Source organism: Manacus candei, unplaced genomic scaffold (assembly GCF_025592945.1).
Source record: "Manacus candei isolate 608988 ecotype Guabito, Panama unplaced genomic scaffold, ASM2559294v1 h1tg000017l, whole genome shotgun sequence".
NCBI lineage: Eukaryota > Metazoa > Chordata > Aves > Passeriformes > Pipridae > Manacus > Manacus candei.
Genome location: NW_026138065.1, coordinates 5,651,988 through 5,673,398, shown reverse-complemented (window position 1 = coordinate 5,673,398; position 21,411 = coordinate 5,651,988). Strand labels below are relative to the sequence as shown.

Below are 21,411 nucleotides of genomic sequence, written 5' to 3'. Positions count from 1 at the left end.
TGAAGATCAACGTTAAAAACCCTGCTTCAGGACTAGGGATTTTCTAGTGATGCACAAACAAGAGAAAGCCTATCCTAGAGCATCATTACTTCAGTTCCTTATATCCCATTCCTTCAACACCACTGTACAAATAAGAGGGCTGAACTCACATAGCCTACTCTTTTAAGCAGCTTCTTTGTAATGTAATGCAGCTGGCCACCTTAGTTTCATAGATGCAAATTCTCTTAAAGAGAAAAAAGTACATTGCAACTTAAAAAACCCCTGCCCCCATAGATCAATTTCAAACTCTAAGTTCTCACTAAAAACTCAAAGGTGAAGAGAAAGTATTATCTCAGGAATGGCAAGGATACATTTCACAGGCTGAGATATCTTTTTATACCTTAACACTGAACTCAAATCCTGATTTTAAAGGTAGAAATCTGAAATCCCATCATATTTTGTGGTAATTCAGTCAAACATAGCAAGGACCTTAGTCTCTGGATTCTTTCCCTTTAGTTGAACACTGAAGCTTGGCCAGTTGTGATGACAATGCTATCTTGTAACCCTCGCTCTAACAACTGGCATTTTGGGTGTCTTGTCATTGTAGAATACAAATGTGGAACAAGCAGGTAAAACAGAGGAACACACTATACCTTTCTGGATATCATTCTATTAATATGAGAATTTGAGGAGCTAATATTTGCAATATTCCTTTCTGCAGTCCTCAAGTTATTCCCACTAACAACATGACTGTATCAAACAGAAAGGTAACTGTTGAGAGAGCAAATCTTACCTTAGAGGGAAAAAAATAGTTATCAGTGCTAGAATTATATTGCAGACTTTTATGGACACTGAAGAGCAGTTTTAAACCTGTCTTGAAGCCAGATTAGGCTCAAAAGGAAAGAAGGAAGAGGCAAAAAATGAGTAATTATTAACAATTAGGACACAGACTTGTTTTGCCGCTGTTGTGCAAAGGCAAAACCTTTTTACAATAGCTATTGTAGAAACTTGGATTGCACATGTGACCTACATAAAATGCCCAGGGACAACAGAGAGAAAATGTTTGGACAAAAATTTGACAAGGGGACTCTGAATAAGAGAACACAGGAATCTGAATTATTTTATTCCAGTCAATATAGAACTGTACCTTTCAATTCATGCTTTTATAGAGATGACAAATCAATAGTCAGACTAAAATATATAGCTGGTTTTCAAAGCAACTTTTCTATATTGATGAAATATCCAGTAGGTAAATTTTGACAGTGATTAAAAATCCATCCCATTGTGAAGAGCATACAGTTCATTGGAATATAGCTCTCTGAACATGACTATGTTCCAGGTGATTAAAGATTTCCTCTTCTGTTTCTGGAGTGAGCTGTATATTATCTTTGATTGGAGATAAAGGATCTGACTTTCTACAAGAAGGCAGTTTTTTGTACTCTCTGCACAAAAAAACAAAGACAAAATAAAACCCAAGAATGTTATGATGTTTTATATTTCTAACCACAGGCCAGTAAGAACATATGATTTAAAACAAAACAAGACCCCTAACTCCCCCCTCATCTATGAATAAATACAAAATAAAAATTTGTCATGCAAAGTTTTAATTTCAATTTCAGTACAACTGAACAACTTTACTGAGTGTGACAGAATGATAGCTGTTAGCTTTACTTCTGAAAGACTGTATGTACCCCATCCTACTCTGGGTTGTACATGTTTCTGAACATATAAGTCTTCTGAATAAATGTAGTTTTTTTATATATCCCATGAGTCTTGACATTAAGACAGAACAGATTCAGTGCCCCACATGATTTATTTGCTGTCAGGTAACATAACTGTTAAAACATAAGGCTAATTTAGATACATTTTAAAATCTGAAAAAAGAGAATACTCAGAGCTAAGTCAGTCCTGGCAGTAAAAAAGCCCTTTTTGTGAAATGTATTAAGAAAAGAATCACATAAAAGCTAATAAACAAGTACTTTACGTACACAGAAGTAAGTAATACAAAAATATATATCCCCATTATAAACACCCAGAAGTTACAAACCAAAACTGAATGGATAAAATGCATATGTTGGGACACTCATCTTGCAACCATTGGCAGAGAAAAGGAACAGAGTCCCACCTAGGCTCACTCTCTTCTATCTGCCTGTATTCCAAAAAATCAAAATATCTGAATTTTCTCCCTGTGAACAACCCTGGGATGACATTTACAATTACAGGTGAAGCAATACATACACAAACACCTTAATTTCCTCCTTGAAACTGTAATTCTTACCATGCATCAAGAGGGTAATATTTATAAAAATGTAAATACCACAAGTAATATTTTTTTAAACAGAAATCACTTGTATGTTTATAATAACCTACCCTAAGGCCTAAACTTGCTAAAATGCATTCATCTGACTTAACACATTGCTCAGCAGTACCATTATTAACCACTCAGTGAAAAAAATACTTTTATCCTACTCACATTTGGTTTTGGACTAGCAAAAATAATAATTTTATTTAAATAAGACTTATTTATTTAAGAGATTGCTACTTTGAGCTGGTAAAACTTTGCCACCAAGAGTTTTTACCTTAGCCCATGGAAACAGTGTAAGTTAGAGTACCTACACTTCAGGTTTTGTTTTACTTTTTTAAAATAATCATTGCCCTTCAAGTTCAAACCTTGAAGATATTTGCAGAAACTTCCAGTTAGACAAGCCATTGCACAAGGAAGAGCAATAGCATTTTATAATGTGCAAAAAGATCTCTTCCAATCACAGACTTCTGCTAACAGAAATATTTCATCAATTCACAGTCATCTTGAAAGCAGAACACTTCTGACAATCAGCCATCTCAAAATGTGAGGGGTACAGAGTTAAACAGAAGCAACCTTTTATTCAATTAAATTTAATAATTTCTATGCAGTTTTTGCATTTAGATTAAGAAGTGACCTTTGGTGTCAAACAATGGTGATGTTTTTCATACCAATTATGTTAAACTAAATGCCCTAAACAATAAAAAATTCAACAAATTAATTTTAGCTGAGAGTTTTTCCTGATTAGAAAAAGTAATTCTAAGATATTTAGCAAAAGTCATGCTTCACGTTTATATCAAGCTTAGAAAATTATAAATTATACGTAGAAAACATCTATTTTAAGCTATTATCTTTATTGAACTGTATGGAGATATGTAGAGTCTGCTTTGAAAATTGTTTATTTGGAAAAACAGTATACAGGGTACAAAGTAAAGGCTTAAAGCAACTCACCTTTTAAATTGGAAGCTTTTCCAGAGTTCACTAACAGTAACTTGCAGTCCCAGCTTATTTTCAGCATCACAGTCACTTCTCTTCTGCACAGGTGACAGTTTCCTGCTTAATCCACTTACTTTAGCTGGTACCCATGGTTTGAGCTTCGTTACAATACGTGATCTTGTACTAATGGATTTACGTAAACCAGGAACCTGTGAGATTTTAATATTGCAGCACACACGGTTAAAATGAAAACCTGTAAGCAACAAATACCATACTGCAAAATTTATAATCAAAAAATAAAGTGCTTTACATTGTGTCAAGATAATGCAATATGAATTGCCACAATAAGGTATATTTAGATAGCTTCTATAATCTAAAAAGTGGTATCTCAAATACATTAAACATAATGTGCTGTAAGAACTGGCAAACCAGTTTCCATAGGTCTTTGTATTCTAAAAGGTTGCAAAGATGTTTCTTTGAAAGAAGACACAGTGAGTGTCTACAGTTCTAAGAACTATTTTACAGCTGGCTACATAAGATTAGTTAAGGACACCTAGGTTGTAAATAATGCTCTTATTTCCCATTTGGATAATATTAAGAATAAAGTGTTTTGCTAAAAATAAATAATCTTTTCCATTTTGCTGGATCATCTTTAGAAAATGGCACAGCTCTGCCTACTTCAGGTGCTTCACTAACTAATGCAAATAGCTCTTTCCTCATCCAAGTATTTGCTATTGACTACCTAACACTTTTGTATTTTAAAATAAAATATTGGCAGCCTTTTCTTCAAAGACAACTTGTAGCTTTGTTCTTTCCAAAATGACAGTGTATTTTGCCTCCCCCCCCCAACTTTTTACATATTTTTTTGCACCTTGAATACTGCCTTCAGTTTTGGGCCCCTCCCTACAAGAAGGACATTGAGGTGTGCAGAGAAGGCCAATGGAGCTGGTGAAGGGTGTGGAACACAAGTCTTATGAGGAGCAGCTGAGGGAGCTGGGGTTGCTTAGCCTGGAGAAAAGGAGGCTCAGGGGAGACCTTACCAGTCTCTACAACTACCTGAAAGGAGATTGTAGCCTGGTGGGGGCTAGTCTCTTCTCCCAGGTAACAAGTGGCAGGACAAAAGGAAATGGCCTCAAGTTGCACCAGGGGAGGTTTAGATTGGATGTTAGGAAAAATTTTTTCACAGAAAGGGTTGTAAAGCATTGGAACAGACTGCCCAGGGAAGTGGTAGAATCATCATCCCTGGAGGTGTTCAAAAATTGTGTAGATATGGCACTTCTGGATGTGGTTCAATGGTGAGCGTGGCAGTGCTGGGCTGACAGCTAACTGTAAGGATTCTATTATTGAAATTACATTGTTTCTACCTGTTTCTACCACGCAGATCTTGGTATTCCAAGGGAGAAAAATGTGTTTAAACTGCAGACTAAAAATTGGAACAAGAATACTAGGAAAAATAAAAATAAAATCCTAAAACTCCCTGCTTGATAGTATTTTGCCATTTATCTATCACCTCAGTCATTTTGCAACGTGTGAATTCACCATAATCCTACATTATCTCTTTAGTACTGAATTACATCAGAGTTATAACTTAATTTAGCTACCCCAAAATTAGGCAAAGCTGCATGCTGAACACCCCCTAAGAAACTTAAAGCCGGAGCAGAACACTCTTTTCCATTGTCAATATTAGCGTCTTTGCTGAGCTCACAGCAACTGTAAAAATCAATTAGCAATAAAAACCACAGCTGAAATACTATCACAGAAAAAAACCATGAAGTCTTAGGGAGTTCAGTATTTTATAGGTATTTGTTAGTAAAAAGCTTCTATTAGTTTTGATATTAGAATGGAGTAGGTAGGCACTTCACATTTTGGATTGGAACCACGATACGAGCTGACAAATTTCTCAGACTGCCTCCCCAGTTATTAAATTTCTCTACAGATCAGCTACATAGCTGACATTCAGCTTACCAAAATCAGAATTACGCTTTAAGTGATTAACTGCTTCTTCCCTAAATCTGGAACTCATTATTCCCTTTTATAGCTATCTTCTACTATACTTAACACCAGCAAACACTTCTCTTGTTTTACCCTTGCTGTAAACAAACCCAAAAGAAAACTGAGCCAAAAGTGGTGCTCTTTATCTCTACCTTCCCTCTCCTATGGTCCTACTGGTGCTACAACTCAAAGGAATCCAAGAGTCTGGGTGGGTCCAAGTTCCAATATGATTGACCTATTGATTATTGCAGTCAAGTTAAGTTTTTGGCCATGCCAGTTTTCTGGTGCAATTCTTTATAAATCTTATTACGAGCACATAAAGGAACCAGAGAGAATGCACAGCCAAGGAAATAAGTTGGAGAAATCTTCCTACTAGCTGCTTGCTTTACACAAACCCTACTATCCTCACAGATTTTCAGCAGTTTTTCTATTATCTGAAGGGCTCCAAGCATGCTGAAATTTTGTTTTTACATGATGCTTATATTACCTCAGTACTTCCATAATGTGTATTCCCCAATATTTAGTACACTCATTCTCCCAATATAACTTTTACAAGAGCAGAACAAAGTAAAACATTAAATATAGCCTCAAAAACAAAGTAATAAAATTCTGAATCCCAGGATGATTTCATTGCTCAGTCTTATTGAGGAGAAAAATGTTAATATTGCAGAATAAAAATGTAAATTTCATCTTAATGAATAAGTTCCTAACAATAACCACAAGATGTCACTATTTTACAAAACACAATATTTTTGTTTGGCACAGATGCTTCTGATTTTTAGCCTGTTTGTGAAAAAGAAGTCAGGCTATGCATGAAAGGATGAAAACATCTTCCTCTGACTTTATCTTTTGGCCAATTCTAATGACACCACATAAGGAGTCAGAGCACTTTTAGCTGTTAAAGTCTTAGAAGTTTTACAAAATAGACAAATGTGTAAAGCTCTTAGAAATGTCACAAAGACAAGGAACATAAGTTTATTCTAACTAAGGTTTTTTATTCAAACTAAGGTTTTTTTGCCTTAGCTTGGCTTTTTATTTTATATTGAAGTGTTTGAAATCCCCAAACAAATTGCAACTGCGTTATCAACCATAGGTAGCCTGGCTATATTTCATCTCAGCTTCAATGCAGAAGAATAAGAACACAGTTTTGTCTTGCCAACATTTGCATTGCTTAAGTCTTTCATTGAGAGTTCCACAAGGAACTAGAAGAAAGCAAAAACTGATTTTCAGATTTTAGTAAAGCTCATAAAGTTAAAAGAACTCTTACCTTAGTTTTCATGATTGTATTTTTTTTGTCAGTTCGAACAGCAGAAAAGAGCAGAGACAGAGCATGTTTATCATCAGCCAGTTTTGAATTGGAGTCAGATTCCTTCAGGAGAAAATTGATTCGGTTTTAAAACAGGTTGGGGTTTGTTTTGGCAAACACAATACATATTTTCGTATCTACAGCTATATATTTTAAAAGACAACCTTTTCAGTAGTTCTAAGAACCTATACAAACACCTGGGCTTACTTTTAGCAAACAACACCATGAAGACACACACACACACACACATATATATATATATATATATACACACACTTTCTGAAAGGACTTCAGGGACTAACAAAAGCAGAGAACAAAAGCTTGCCTACTAGGGTTTTTTATGACCCACTGTAGAAATAGCAGCAGAAAGACTGAAGAAAAACTAAAACCAGACTTTATTCAAGCTAGTATGTCAATGCATATTATATTACAATTATTTTAAGCATTGACAAGAATGAAATATAATCATTCTATGATTCTATTTAGAAACAAGTTTTGTTAGCATAAGCTACATGGTCTGTAGGCCATCACTCTGAAGAGAAGACTTCATTGCATAATTTCTTTTATAATTTAAAGCAAAAACAAATGCTAAAAGAAATGTCTAATTTTCTTACCTTTGCATCTGAACTGTTGTTGGACATTTGTAATATTTCTGAAGACTCCAAACTAGATTCTGATGGTTCACAGGACTCATGAGATTGTGATGACTGTTCCAGTTCTATTAAGGGGGAGGACTCTTCCTCCAGTTCATCACACACTGCCTCATTCTCTGTTTGAATCCCATTAATCTGATCTTCATGGGATACAACACAATTGTTTCTCTCTCTGTGAAACTGCTGTGAAAATACAGTATGAGATGGACCAGGGTTTCCTGAATTACTTACGAGGCTGCTAAACCACTGGAAACAACTTTTTGGCATTTCTCCAGGAGGTGTAAAGACAGTCCTGGTTGATTTTTCAGTTTCTGAAAACTGAGAGACATCTTCTGCTACATATTTTATTTCCTGTTTCTGGCAATCCTGCTCAGTATCTTGAGTTAGATCATTATCATCATCCTTCTTTGCTCTACTGTCAAACATAATTGCATTGCTGCAGAAAAACCTAAAAAAGAAACAAAAAAGTAGAGGCAGGGGAGAAGAAAGTTACTGCAAATGTATGTCATCTCCAAAATCCAACAGCTGTCTCTATCCATCAATTTTATTTTCAAGGTATATTTGCAGACAAATTATTTTGACAATGGGCAAAATCCTTCAGGGAGGCATTTAACAAATAACAGTAGAAAAAGGGAGGGAAAAAGCATCTGTAAACATGTCATTCATTGACTGAAATACTAATAAGGTTCTTCAGCAGAAAGCAAAACATACAGGAATCCTACAAAATTTAAGAATATATTAATTACTTATCATAAAGCTAAGCAGTAGTGAAATACTTCAGGCACCTCTTAACAAGGAAACTAGAACCTTACTACTTCTCTTCCATGCTATAGCAGCAGCTCCTAAGAGTACTAAGCACAGATTTAGAGAAGAACCTATCATCACTGACAACTCAATATTTGATATAACATAACAAAACTTTCAGCTCAGGAAGGTGTGCCTTAAAACTAAACAACATCAGTATTAAGACTGCTCTGTAAAATTACACAGCTCTAAAATATTCAAAGTATTTAAGATAATAATCACACAATAATAGACTTAATGGTGATACAGTTTTATAAAACAAATTCAAGTAGCTGTGGCCAAATGCAACTAAATGACAAAAACACAAAAACAAACAAAACCCCCCCAAAAAAACAACAAAAAAACCCCAACCAGAAACCCTAACAAACCCGAAGTCCCTCTTCTCAAAGTGCTGGTGCAGAGATCAGCAGTATCAACTGAATGGGATGAGATAAGAATAGGTATTTGTCATACAATATGACCAGTTTGAATTTACCAAAACAAAAAGCTCTATCAGCTTCAGTCAATGTATTGACTAACTGCTTACATATTTGGCAAAAAGCAGCTACCTTTTTTTTTTTTTTTGAGATATGTCATATAACCTTTAACTGGGAAAAAAATGGCCAGAAGTATTGAATATTATACTGAGAGACTATAAGAAGATCACAAGGCTGGAGCATCTCTCCTATGAGAACAGGTTGAGGGAGTTGGGGTTGTTCAGCTTGGAGAAGAAAAGGCTTCAGGGAGACCTTATAGCACCTTCCAGTACCTACAGGGTAGCCTACAAAAGAGCTGGAGAGGGACTTTTCACAAGGGCATGTAGTGACAGGACAAGGGTAATGGCTTCAAACTGAAAGAAGGCAGGTTTAGATTAGATATTAGGAAGAAATTCTCCACTATGAGTGTAGTGAGGCACTGGAAGAAGTTCCCCAGAGAAGCTGTGGATGCCCCATCCCTGGCAGTGTTCAAGACCAGGTTGGATATCATTCTGAGCAACCTGGTCCATGAAATGTATCCCTGCCCATGGTAGGGGGTTGGAATGATCTTTAAGGTCCATTCCAACCCAAACCATTCCATGATTCTATGACTCTGCAAATAGTCTCAGTCTTTACTTCCACAGTAAAAAATTAACATTATCTATCTCACAGATAAACAGCCTGCCTAGCACAAAGGACCCTCCATCTTGGCTCAGGTGCATGAAATTACATAAAAAAGTCTGAGGTAGCATTTTGCTTAGTATTCAGGTTATTTCAGCAACCAGGACAGCAAATAGTATTTTGCTACTTATTAAAACATATGGCATAAGCATACCTGCTTCTTGTTCCTGGAACAATTACAGCATCCTTGTCTTTGTTTTTCCTTTGTAAAAAGGAAGCAAATTTATTTCTAACTCTGGGCAGGGAGTTAGAGCTTTCTTGAGTGAGAGAACTTCCTGAAGAATCAAGGCTTTGTATTGCTGAGACACTCTTTTGTGCTTGACCCTCATGATCATCCTCCTTCTTGACTCTTTTTGCTTTTGTGAATGAATATTGCTTCAACAGATCTCCATCTGAGACTTCTTCCAAATCTAGACAATTTAAACATTATTGTAGAAGCACAATACTACAATTAACCAGTGATGAAATAACTAAGCTTTACATATTAAAAATATTGGTAAGGTCTAGTAGGAACATTATTGACATTACAGTTAAAAAGTTTAAAACATTGTTTTCTAGTATATAGCCTTAAAAATAATTTTTTGCAGATGGAGTGAAGACAGAACAACTAAAATGAAACATAATATTTGTTTTGGATATGGTGTGGTTTTTTCTTTTTTTTTTTTTAATGCTTTGAAAGCAAAACTAAATTTGATTTAAAGGCAGGTTGCTAAACTACCTACAAGGTTTTTATAAATGAGAGAGTAGGAAGATTGCATGAGTAACAAAGGCCAAAAATAAAGGCCTAGTAGCATAATCAGAAAGCAAAGAAAGCAGAGGAAGAGAAAATACTTAACACATTACATAAAGCACAAAGGGAACAAAAAAGTGCCCCTTCTATTAAAAGCCCACAGTTTATTTCAACACATATAACTTAGATGAAGTAGAAGACAAGATAGCACAGATCCACTAGAGGAAGTGAAAAAGTTGACAGAAAGAATACCTATACAAGGGATATAGGCAACACAGTGTGAGAAGAGTACAGAAAACGTTCTTTAAGTTTTCTGTCTGGCAACTAATATCAGTGCTAGGAAAAACACAATGTTTTAATTTCTTCACAAGCCATTATAAGATAGAAATTAAAACCAAAAATATATAAAAATAGAACAGATTGTATTAAACATAATTTCAAATTGAAAACACTTAAGCTTTATAGCAAATTAAAGAAAGTTAAAATCAAGTGCTGTGGAGAGTTGGCCATCACCCTTGATCATTATCTAGGCTTTAATATTATGGCTTCTGAGTCTTGTAGCTTGTTGAAAACAGAATATAGACAGTAACAGTTAAGAGTTAAGCCTCTAAAAGTCTCATACCATCAAGTCCAAGATAAAATCCTTTCTTTTCCCACAGCCTTCTACTGTAATTCACATAATTATTTAATAAAAACATACCACTCCTTGACCTTTTTGCCAAGAGCTCTTTGCTTGGAAGTTTTAGCCCTTTAACACTGATTATTTTCTCCATGCCTTTGGTTGTTGGTTTGTCTAGTATATGCATTTTAGGAGGAATAGTATCTTCAGTAGGGCCAAACTGGTATCCTCTGCTCCAAATGCTATTTACATGATTATCACGTCTGTCATTCCAGCCACAAGTTCTCTGTTGCACAAGCTACAAAAAAATTAAAATCCAGGACATAGGTTTATAATCTTGCCTTCTACATATGATTTCTTGATTTAGTATACAAGGACATTTTAACATTTGTACTTCTAGTGACATACTTAACACAAGCCTTTTCTTTTTTGTTCTCACATTTCTCACACTTTTATAAGAATTCCTTTTTTTAGTGCTGACATGACTTCATTTCAATATGGTGCAAGTGATTAACTGCTCTTCTGAGACAAAATTGAAAGTTTAAGTTTTATTTCTATTCAGAAAACATAATTTAGGATTATACTTGGAAAAAATCCAAATCTCTTTGAGAATTTTCTTTTTAAGTCACTTACTTCTGTAGATAGTATTAAGGACTTACCAAAAAAGTCTGAAAGTAAAACTAAAACAAACATTAAAGTCAAATATCATGAAAAATAAAACTTTATCTGCAAAAAAAGCGAAAAAATATGCGTGTGGAAGCATATGGTTTCTGTAATAACAGAACAGCTTTCACTGCCAATTCATTTGCAAATAACATTCACATTTTTTCACAAATGTTCAGACACACATGAAATTTTCAATATATAACTTTAGAACAAAGATGTTACCTGTGCAGTGTCAGGGTTATAATTATCAATTTGTTCCATTGTATTGATATCGATGTTGCCAATGGCAATTTGAAAAGCAGTATCATCACCAAAATGTCTGTTTCCATCATCGTAAAGGAAAACATCTGAATATTACATTACATTTCAAGAACTATAGAATGAAAGTTAGAATATCTGTTTCCCATTTTTATGCTAACAAGCATGGCTAGAATATTAACCTAAAGGATTAATACCACAACTTTTGGCTCAATCTGATGCAACAGCAATTGTAATTCATGATTTGCCAAAGGACTGCAGATCTAAGTCAAAATTAAATCCTTCCATTATCAGCAGAAAATTTACCAACTTTCTCTTTTCTTATTTCTGGAAATGCCAGAGATTAAGTGGCTTGAACATATAAAGCTAGTAACTACTTCAACAGTATCCTCTCTTTCTTCATTTTCCTAATCTTTCATGCTGAAATTTATGTTGCACAGATGTGGCAAAATGCTACTTGTTCTACAGGAAGAGATATCTGGTAAAATAGGAAATGCTTAGATTAGAGAACGAATTGAACACAAATTGCAAGAATTAAACAGGTAGAGATTATAACACACTTAAAAAAGGCAGAAATTAAAGACAGTCATAAAGTAACTCAAACAGTTTAAATATAACCTGTATTTTTTTTCTAAAGAGAAAAAAAAAAAGGATTAATAACTTCTGCCTAAAGTGATGTATCAATGATAGATCACTCAGTTACCCCCCGGCATGCTTTTTAAATTCATTAAAGTCAGAGCAAAGGATAAAAGAAGAAAAGCACTCCAAAATTTTAAGACTGCAGAAAAGCCAGGCTTTAGTAAACAGCAGGGGTGCAATGAAAAATCTAAGTACACCACTGATGCAATGAAAAGTATAAGACACCATAACTGCTCACCCTTATTTCCCCATTCTGCTGTTTCAACACAAAGGATACCGTCCTGCATAACTTAGTGTTTCTGGATCAATGTCATCCCCATATGCATTCAGAGGAACTAATTTTCTGTTGAGAGGATCAAAAACTAACTGATAAAGGAATGTATTATTGGCTCGTGTAAAACCCTGTATGTATTCTTCTGGTACTGTTATATTCATCTTCAAGTACTGCCCCATTTTCTTAATAACCTGTAACAAAAAAGAAATTGCTCAACTGCTTCGTTTAAACAGTTCACACAAACAGTTAAATACATGTTGATTATTAAGTACCTTTGTTGCAATTAAACAGAGAATGCGTGTCCTGTTACAACAAGAAGATTAAACTTAAACAAGGAAAGGAAAGAAAAAGAAATTTTGTACATTATTTTCCGACTCAAGTTGTTTACAATCACATAAATAACACAATTCAACTATTTATAAATGCTTCTTGTTCAATAAAGAAGTACAAAGTGTGATTAGAAATACAGAGCATCTCCTTTAGGTATAATATTTTAAACTAATGCATATCCGATTTTATTATTCATATTATCAGGACACATAAGCAATGCATGCGTGTTTCTAGAAGAGAAAAAAAGCAATACTAATCAGATTAAACCCTGACATTTTGCTCAGGGATACATGAAAGGAAATAATGATTTAAATGGGAAAAGTTCAAAGTTCCCTTTTTACTTCCACAAAAGCCAAACCAGATGCCTTGATGCCTGATTTACATGATACAAACCATTTTAAAAATAAAAATCATAGTTCTTTGTGTACAGCCTGTGAGAGAAAAAAAAAAAAACCAAAATACACTAAAGCACACAAGTAACTTAAGAAAGAAGGTAACGCATTAAGTTAATTAGACTGCATATTTAAATGCTTCTCTGGATCAGATTTACCTGCCTTCAGGACAGACCCCTAAGGTATTCTTCTTATTAGCTCTTAAAAACCCCTCTACTCCCTTACTACCTACACAGAAGTTGTTCCCACTCTCTTAGACTCTGTATTTTCTAATACTAAATTTGTTTTCATTTTATACATCGGACAAGAAAAAAAAAACACCCAACCTTATTTTTTGTTTTGCACATTCCAAACTTTTCTTCCATACTGTTTTTAACATATAAATGTCCATATCCATACACACATAATCAAATAAGATTTCCAATCCCTGCCCCTCTCCCACACAGGTAATAGGGGGGGAAATGCAGAGCCTTACCAGAGAAAAAAGCAAAACCAAGTTTACCTTTATAATATCTGGATTGTTGGCTAATTTTAGTAACTTGCACGCCTTAGCTAACCCAATTCCATATATTGATGCAAGGTAGTCACAACCAGAAAGAATACACATGTAGCGGAATTTCTCTTCTGTAAATACATTTCCAAGCTGTTTGCAGTTTCCTAGTCGAGCTTGATCTATCTCTAGTCCATTTCCGAACTTGTCAATTTTCAGAAACACCTGAAAATTAAGAGGAAATGAAAACAACATTTTTCACCCATAGAAGATAGTTCCTTGCACTTGGTGGAAACAATAGAGGCAAAGTGCTATTCTCATCTCTTCTGTTTCCCACATTTACTGTAGAAGAGTAAATCCACAAAAACATATTTGGCAACTTCAAACTCTGCTTTTAAGATACCAGCAAGAGGTAAAAGCTGTTAGTATTTTCTTCCATACCTTTTTACATCCAAAAGCTAAAAGATCAGAGTCTTCTGTAATTATAGCTTGAACAATGCCAATCTTATTAAGATAAGCCAACTGAGCATCAGCTTCATAAGGAGCAACAATGCAATCAACTCCCCGGGCTCGTGCAGCCTGTACGTAAACAAGAAGCATACAAGTACTTTGCATCAATTTGCAGTAATTACCTTAAGAGATCTGAAAGCATAAGAACCTCTATGTTAAAAAGCCAAAACCACAATCTTTTTAATCACACACCCATCCTGCCCCATTAGAGCCTGATATTTTATGTTCAAAACCTCAAGTTTCAAACAGTTTAGATCTATACAGACTAGTTTACAAAAACAGCCTTTCCTGTGTTGGCCTGTAACACCTCAGTCACTACATCTGACCACAGGTGCCAGCTTTAAGCTCATGCAAATTATATTCTGGACAGAGAAAAACACCAGCAGAATAAACTTGATACTGTTTTGATAAAGATCCTATGACTGCAGTGGAAGCATAGCAAAAAGCTACTAGAACAGTTTTTAGGCAGCCAATTTTTTTTCTGCAGTCTATGCTCAGAAACTAGCTGAGGGGAAAAAGATAAAAAACTAATAATTGTGATTAGTTTTTGTGCATCAGAAGTAAAACTGAGGTGTTATCAAATTCAGTTCATAGCAGTAAGAAGAGATGTATTTCAACTGACGCATCATTATTATTTATACAACTGGGCATAATACACTATAAGTGAAGTTAAAGTTTGTTAACTGTGCTTAACACAGTCCTGTAATATGTAGGACAACTAGAGATTGAGAAGGAAGGAGTGTTTTTCTTGCCTACATAGAAGAGGTAGTGATGTAGCCATAAAAATGCAGACTAAGACACGCTACCTACTGCATATTTTTTTAAAAAACTGGCATTATCAACAGTATTGACAACTTACTTTAATAACTTCATGAGCCATAGCATGGGTAACATTTACACTGCGCCCAAAACATTCCCTGGCTTCTGACAGTTTCCCTTCCTGCAACAATTGTTTCCCCTTCAGAAGACTGGCTTGACGCTTCCTAAAAGACAGACAAAAACATCCACCAATTTCAGATTACTTTTCACTTAAAAGAACAAACAGCAGAGAGGACTAAGAGAGACAGGTGGCAAAGGGGGGGAAAAAATTGGACCACTACCCAAATCTGGTCTATTGAGTAATTTTTTTAAACGTAAGAATAACTAAGTTATTGTATTGACAAGGATAACTAGGTCGGCATGTTGAAATTTATAGTATTTCCTCAGGAAACAGTGACTACCAGGAACTGAAATCAGCAGTGTGAAAGAAGAAATGCATCCACTCTCAGTTTGCAGTAAAACAGATTTAATGAATTTTGGGAGTATCTGCCACTGGATACTTATTGGTTTAGAGGACAGAAGGAATAATTTACTTAATTTCAAATATTAGAAACTGTTCACTCCACGCTGAAGGGAGCCTATGTCTCATGGGAATTTATAAACAACAACCACTAGTGAAAAATTCTCACAGCTTCAGTGAGAAGTTGCATTTCTAGTGACCTGAATCCAAACCTGATACGAGTTTATCTTATTATAGAGGAAGATGAGGAACATGGTATTAGTTTTAAATAAAATTATATTGGGAAGAAATATTTTTGTCCAGAGATCACAAGGGCAGGCAAACTAAAAGCCTCTAATACACTACAGGAACTAACGCTCAGAGGTTTACTTCCTTCCTCTTATCAAATGGCTTTCATTTACAAAGTGCATTTCTATTTTTGGAATAAAACCTCTAAGAAGTTTAATTTTAGATGTAAATTATATGAAATCGCACTACACTGCAGGGAAGTTTACCAGACCTTACTACCTAGCTGAAGTTTGAGGGTTTTTGACTTTGAAAATTAACTGCAGTGATAACACACTGCCTTGCTTGCAGATCAATACAGTTCAGTACTTACTCTCGTCGGGCCTTTTCCACTTCCTTCTTAGATGGTAGGGTGCATCCATCAAATACCAAAATTGGTTTAATTCCAAATGAAAGGAGCATCTCAACAAGTTTCATACAGAAAGCTACATAACTGTATTGACAATAACAAAAGTAAGAATAGAAAGATAAACTTTATTGTCAACCACAAGTCTGTTGCATAGTATCTGTCTGCAGAAAAGAAGAACTGCAAGTTTAGGACAACTGTTGTTCAAGGATCTTAACAGGCTGTATATTTCCCCAGCATCACAAAAAAGAATAAGAACACTTGAATGCTGTTTGGTTGGTTTTGGAGGGTTTTTTTATTAGAAAGAGAAACAGTCCACCTCCCAGCACAGAACTGGACTGACTGCTCCTCTCTCCTACACAAAATGAAATAAGAACTCAAGTACAATTCAATTTGATTCTGCAACACTGGGATTCAACACTGACAAAAACTTGAAAAGTTAAAACATGGATTGTCTTTTTAGTTTCAGCAACTCAGTTCGTAATGGCCAGGGAAACAGGAGGCAGACAAGCACAGTACATGATCTTTCCCCAGAAAGGCAGACTAAATGCACTTTTGTAGAGCTGAAAGTTATTAAATCTCTCTTTATAGAACTATCCACTCTACTCTCCAGACAGTGGATACATGCTATGGACAGACATACAAACCTATCTTCCCATACCAAAAATACAGGCACAGCACTGAAAATATTTCAAAAGTCAGAAAAGTTCCCCAATCTGTACTAACTGTGAAGATGGTGTATGGGCCAGGAGGCAATCCTCCACTGCCTTCCAAACCCATCCCCTGGAAAAATATTTGTTGGGAATTCCAGACTTTATTTATTCTCTCAGACCTCTCATCTCCTTACCTGTTATTTCTACAGTTCTGTATAAGACCATTTTATATCAGCAGCACAGAACTAAAACATAATAGCTGCTGTAAACACTAAGTGCATTACAATGATGCCCAATGAAAAAAAAAAATCAAGTTTTTTTATTTTAAGGACACTGTTTAAAACAAAAAGAGTAACCTTTTCAGCAGGGGAAGGGAGGGGAAGGAGAGTGGGACTTAGAAGCATTTAGAATGTAAGGATTAAAGACACTGAATTTGGAGCTACAGAAAAATAACTATGATTTTGAAAGACAAGCACTTTAGTTATATAATACAGATGAATTTTAAACTGTGAAAGGACGCTAAACTATAGTTTAAGTGCCAGTCTAGGATGATACATGCATGGAAACAAGATTTGCTCATAAAATATTTATGTATTTAAATTCAACCATTCCAAAGTTTCCTATAACTATGAATGTTTTTCTTGACAGACAATTTTTTCCTCAACTGAAGTGTATCCCATTCTCAGGACTCTGAGAGACCTTCACAACCTTCAAAGGCAGGTAGCAGGGTTGGATGAAACTCCACAGTTCTTCAAATCAACAGAAGCAGGAGTAAAGATTTGAACCCATTTGCAAAGCATCAAGTCTCTCTTGCCTCCAATCAAACATCTGATGGAGCCAAGGTCTTCTCTTGGTGGTGCCAAGCAATAGGACAAGAGGCAACGAGCAGAAATCGAAACACAGGAATTCCTACTTGGATATAAGAAGAACTTCTTTACTGTGCAAGTGACCAAGCACTGGAACAGGTTGCCCAGAGGAGTTTTAGAACTTCTTACTTCTCTGGAGATATTTAAAAGCCATCTGGACACAATTCTGAGTAAGTGCTCTAGGGGATCCTGCATGAGCAGGAGGCTGGACCAGATGACATCCAGTAGTCCCTTCCAACCTTACCCATTTTGTGATTTAAAACTATATCCAATCTGAAATAAGAGCTCAACCCAATTTTCCAGAGATGGACAAGAACTTACACAAACCAAATCTGAGCTCCAGTTGAACCTGAAATATGACCATAATTTTTGTTCATTTCTCTTCCTTAGAAATATAACTGTGTAAATGAATAATCCATGTTACATTAGAAAAGCTACTCTTACTAAAAATATAATACATTAAGCAAAAAAATCTTACACCTTATTCAGAGCACAACCCATCTCTCATAATTCCTCAGTATCATTACAACCTTTGTCACAGCAGTAATTACAAAGTATCATTGCACGCAAAAAAGGTGCCTGAAAATAATACTAAATTTGAAACACATGAATTGCATGTACAGAATCTCATCTGAGAAATTAGATTAGTATCTAGACATGCTAGAAAAAAACTAACTCTCACAGCCATTGGTATTTTAACAAAAAATAGTTTAGAGAGTTTTTTCCCCCAATGTATACTTGAATTTATTTCGCACAGGTGAAAAACTATTTACTTATGGCCAAAATTTCCATTTAAAAGAGTACTAGTGGGACTGAGAATTCAGAAGCAACAGTAAGAAGCGAAACTGTTATATACTATGTTTTATTATTATAAACTATTAGTTAAGAAACATCAAGCTAACAAAACTTTAATTTGTAAGAGGGCCGAGACCGAAACATAACGAAGACTTACAGATCCGTGGGCTCTCCTCGGGCAAGCTTTTCAGCGCACGCATAAGCGCCTTTGTGCAGCCAGCAGTAGGTGTCCACAGCCACCGTCAGCCCTTTGTACTTCTTCACGTGGGAAGGCTCGGCAGCCTCCTTGATGAACTGGAGCAGGCCTTGGATCCCCATGGCGCCGCTTGAGCTGCGGAGTGGGGGGAAAGGAACCTGGATCTTCGCTCACGACACGTCGGGTCAGGTCAGATCTGACCTGGGCCGGGCCAGGGGCACAGGAGGCTTCTGCGGGTGCCCCCCCAAACCTCGGCTCGGGACCGCCTCGCACGCTCGGTGGCTCTGCCTCGGCGCGGGCCGGCACTGCCAGGGGAAGGGGGCGAGCGAAGGGAAGGGGGGGCGCAGGGACACGACCAGGGCCTCGGTCGGTCGGTCCCTGCCGGGGCCGCAGCGGCCCCTCCGGCCCAGCCGCTGCGCGCGGCTGCCGCCCGGCACTTTCAAGAAGCGCGCGCTCAGGGCGGTGGCCCCGCCCCCGGCGCGCCGAGACTACGATCCCCAGCGTGCCCCGCGCGGGAGGGGGGAGCCATTACTGCGCGAGGGGGGAGCCATTACTGCGCGAGGGGGGAGCCATTACTGCGCGAGCTCCACCCCCCGTGGGCGGTGTCCGTGCGCTCCGGGAGGGGAGCGGAGGGTCCGGGATGGGCTTGGGAGCCGTGGCCGCACTGACCCGAGAATCTGCGGATGGAAATTTGAGATAGGTGCCCAAGATGAGTACACTGAGGTACCTCTAGAACTGCTTCTTTCTCAGCACGGACTAAAGGGAGGAAATGGGATCGCTGTGTCTGATGTAAACAACTAACCTTTACACAGCCAAGTAAAGCAAACTTAGTCTTTCCTCTGCACTACAATGGACAAGGATATCTTACAGATTTTCACTAAACTTCCATACAGTGTCTGGTGGTGCTGCAATTGACTTCATGGGATAGATTAAATTACTCAGCATGAAAACCAGTACTTGTGCTGAAGCTCACAACTAGAGCATCAGCTATGGTGACATTAGTAGATCATGAGTCTCGTTTACGCCAGTTTTTCCAAAATTTCGGGGAACTCCTCATTACTGCTAATATATTGTCTTCGCTGTTTAAAAATTTGATCAGTTTTATTTCACGAAGTTGATCTGGAAGTTTAGTTGGACTATTTAATCAATTTCTTAGAAAGGAAATTTGATTTTTCTCTGATAGGTAGCAATATTACATTCACTGTACCCTTGATGTTTCCTTTATTGAAATTTCTTTGTGGACAATATGTTATCACAGCTTTTTTCTAACTTATCTAAGAAGCCAGGCTTTACTACCATGAGTAAACTCCTGAACACACTCGTACACACTTGAAAGAAGTCTAGAGGAAGACATCCTTAAAACCATATTTAGTAGCAGAGGAAATGTTTTTAAAAGCTCCTCATTTATCAGGAAAATATTGTATCAATAGTGTTAATAAAGTTAATAAAAACCTGGTATATTGAGTTAATATTGCAACTGCCGTCTTCTTCAGTCATGCCAGGCCAAGAGCACAAGTTCTATGAGCAGCATCCAACTAATTCTCTTAAACTATTAATGCCCCTGACAGGTACAGAAGAGAGAAGAAGGAAACCCATATTAATTTCCTGCATCAGAATCCCAGGTAATGTCACAGTTCTTATCTCTTCGCTACTGAATGAACACAGCTCTTAGATTCATTTTCCAGGGAAGAGATCTGTGAGGGTAATTCTGGTATTCTCTTCCTGTGCAAACTTACTGCTTCAGGAAGGTCTGTGTCCACCAGCTTCTTCATGACAATAAGGTAGTAGTCACAGCTCTGCCAAATCATACTTTGTCAAGCTCATTGAGCTCAACTTAGCATGCTTGACTGAAGGTGCCAAGATTTTCTGACACTGTCTTTGGTCCTGGGTTTTTGCAGTAAAGGCAAAGAACCACTAATCCACGTGTGACAGTGAACGGCAAAACCAAGCTGCTCGTGAGTGACCCTGTGGAAACGAGTAGAGGCATAATTTTTGTGATCTCCTTCCATCTTACTGCCAGTGGAAATGTGCTCTCTGCCATCACAATGTGGATTTGGTTATCTGCTGGTTATATTAGCTATTTTGAGCTTACCTTTGGTGTGGCTGTGCTGCTTGTGGCAATTTTTTTTTGATCTCTAGAAACATATGTCAGTATAGAGAACAAAAGCATGGTAAGCTCTAGTGTACCAGTGCATATCTTTTTTCCCTTTTTGTGATCTTTCGTTTTGAAATATTACATCCGGGGGCAGGTGAAACCACCACCCAGGTGGCTGCAGGGCTCAGCCTGGCCCCTAGAGACTTCTGGGACAAGAGGGAGGCTCGGCTGCAGCCGAGTGCAAGGAGCAGTTCAGTTTCACTTTTGAAGGTGCAGGGCAGGAGAAACTCTCCCTTTCTTTACAGGTAAATCTTCAAGCTAGTCCTGCAGTGATTACTACCAGTTTAAATTATTGTGGATTTTTTTTTAACCTCATAATAACGTAAGTTTGCCTACAATCAACAGAGGACTTGGAGCCTCTTACAGTTAACTTGTTCCTAGTGCACATGGATCTCACCCTTGTGCTGAAGAAGATTAACAGGTAAATTTTCTAGCATATCCCTTCTAGCTGCAGGTGCTTCTGTGCTTCTCTGGGCACCAATCATTTCAGTTCAAATTGTTTGAAAAGGTGTGATTTTTGCTATGGTGAAGTCCTGAATAGGAGTTCTACCCTGTGTTACTGTGACTTAACATTTCTCCTCTGTGTCATGTGAAAGGTGAGAGTTCAGATTTTTGCTCATCAGTCCCCCAGGAAAGATGAGAGCCTGGTGTCTGACAGTCTGTCAGTGTCTCATAAGGAGACCCTTCATCAACAGATTCACAAGATCGGAGAGTACCTCGACCTCCCTTGTTAGGGGGAACTCAACAAAGCCAGGACCAGTCAGCGGGTCCTGCCAAGGTGTTACCCTCTGTTGGCAACTGCAAGGACTCACTTTAACAG

General features: G+C 37.0%; 1 protein-coding gene across 2 annotated transcripts; it reads right to left on the bottom strand.

The window, feature by feature from the left end:
- Window positions 1-1,073: 1,073 nt before the first annotated feature.
- Window positions 1,074-18,895, bottom strand: EXO1 (exonuclease 1). 2 transcript variants are annotated; one of them, XM_051783804.1, is made up of 14 exons: window positions 18,398-18,894; window positions 15,894-16,013; window positions 14,876-14,999; window positions 13,948-14,085; window positions 13,519-13,731; window positions 12,298-12,485; window positions 11,346-11,442; window positions 10,539-10,755; window positions 9,263-9,518; window positions 7,396-7,616; window positions 7,130-7,308; window positions 6,477-6,578; window positions 3,233-3,426; window positions 1,074-1,421 (listed from the first exon to the last, which is right to left on the bottom strand). In XM_051783804.1, exons 1-14 carry the CDS (start codon window positions 18,556-18,558, stop codon window positions 1,280-1,282), a joined length of 2,352 nt encoding a protein of 783 aa, XP_051639764.1. In that variant the 5' UTR covers window positions 18,559-18,894; the 3' UTR covers window positions 1,074-1,279. The 2 variants fall into 2 exon arrangements, with proteins under 2 accessions (XP_051639764.1, XP_051639762.1); XM_051783802.1 differs by having other exon boundaries at window positions 7,130-7,616; window positions 18,398-18,895.
- Between the last annotated feature and the right edge of the window lie 2,516 nt (window positions 18,896-21,411).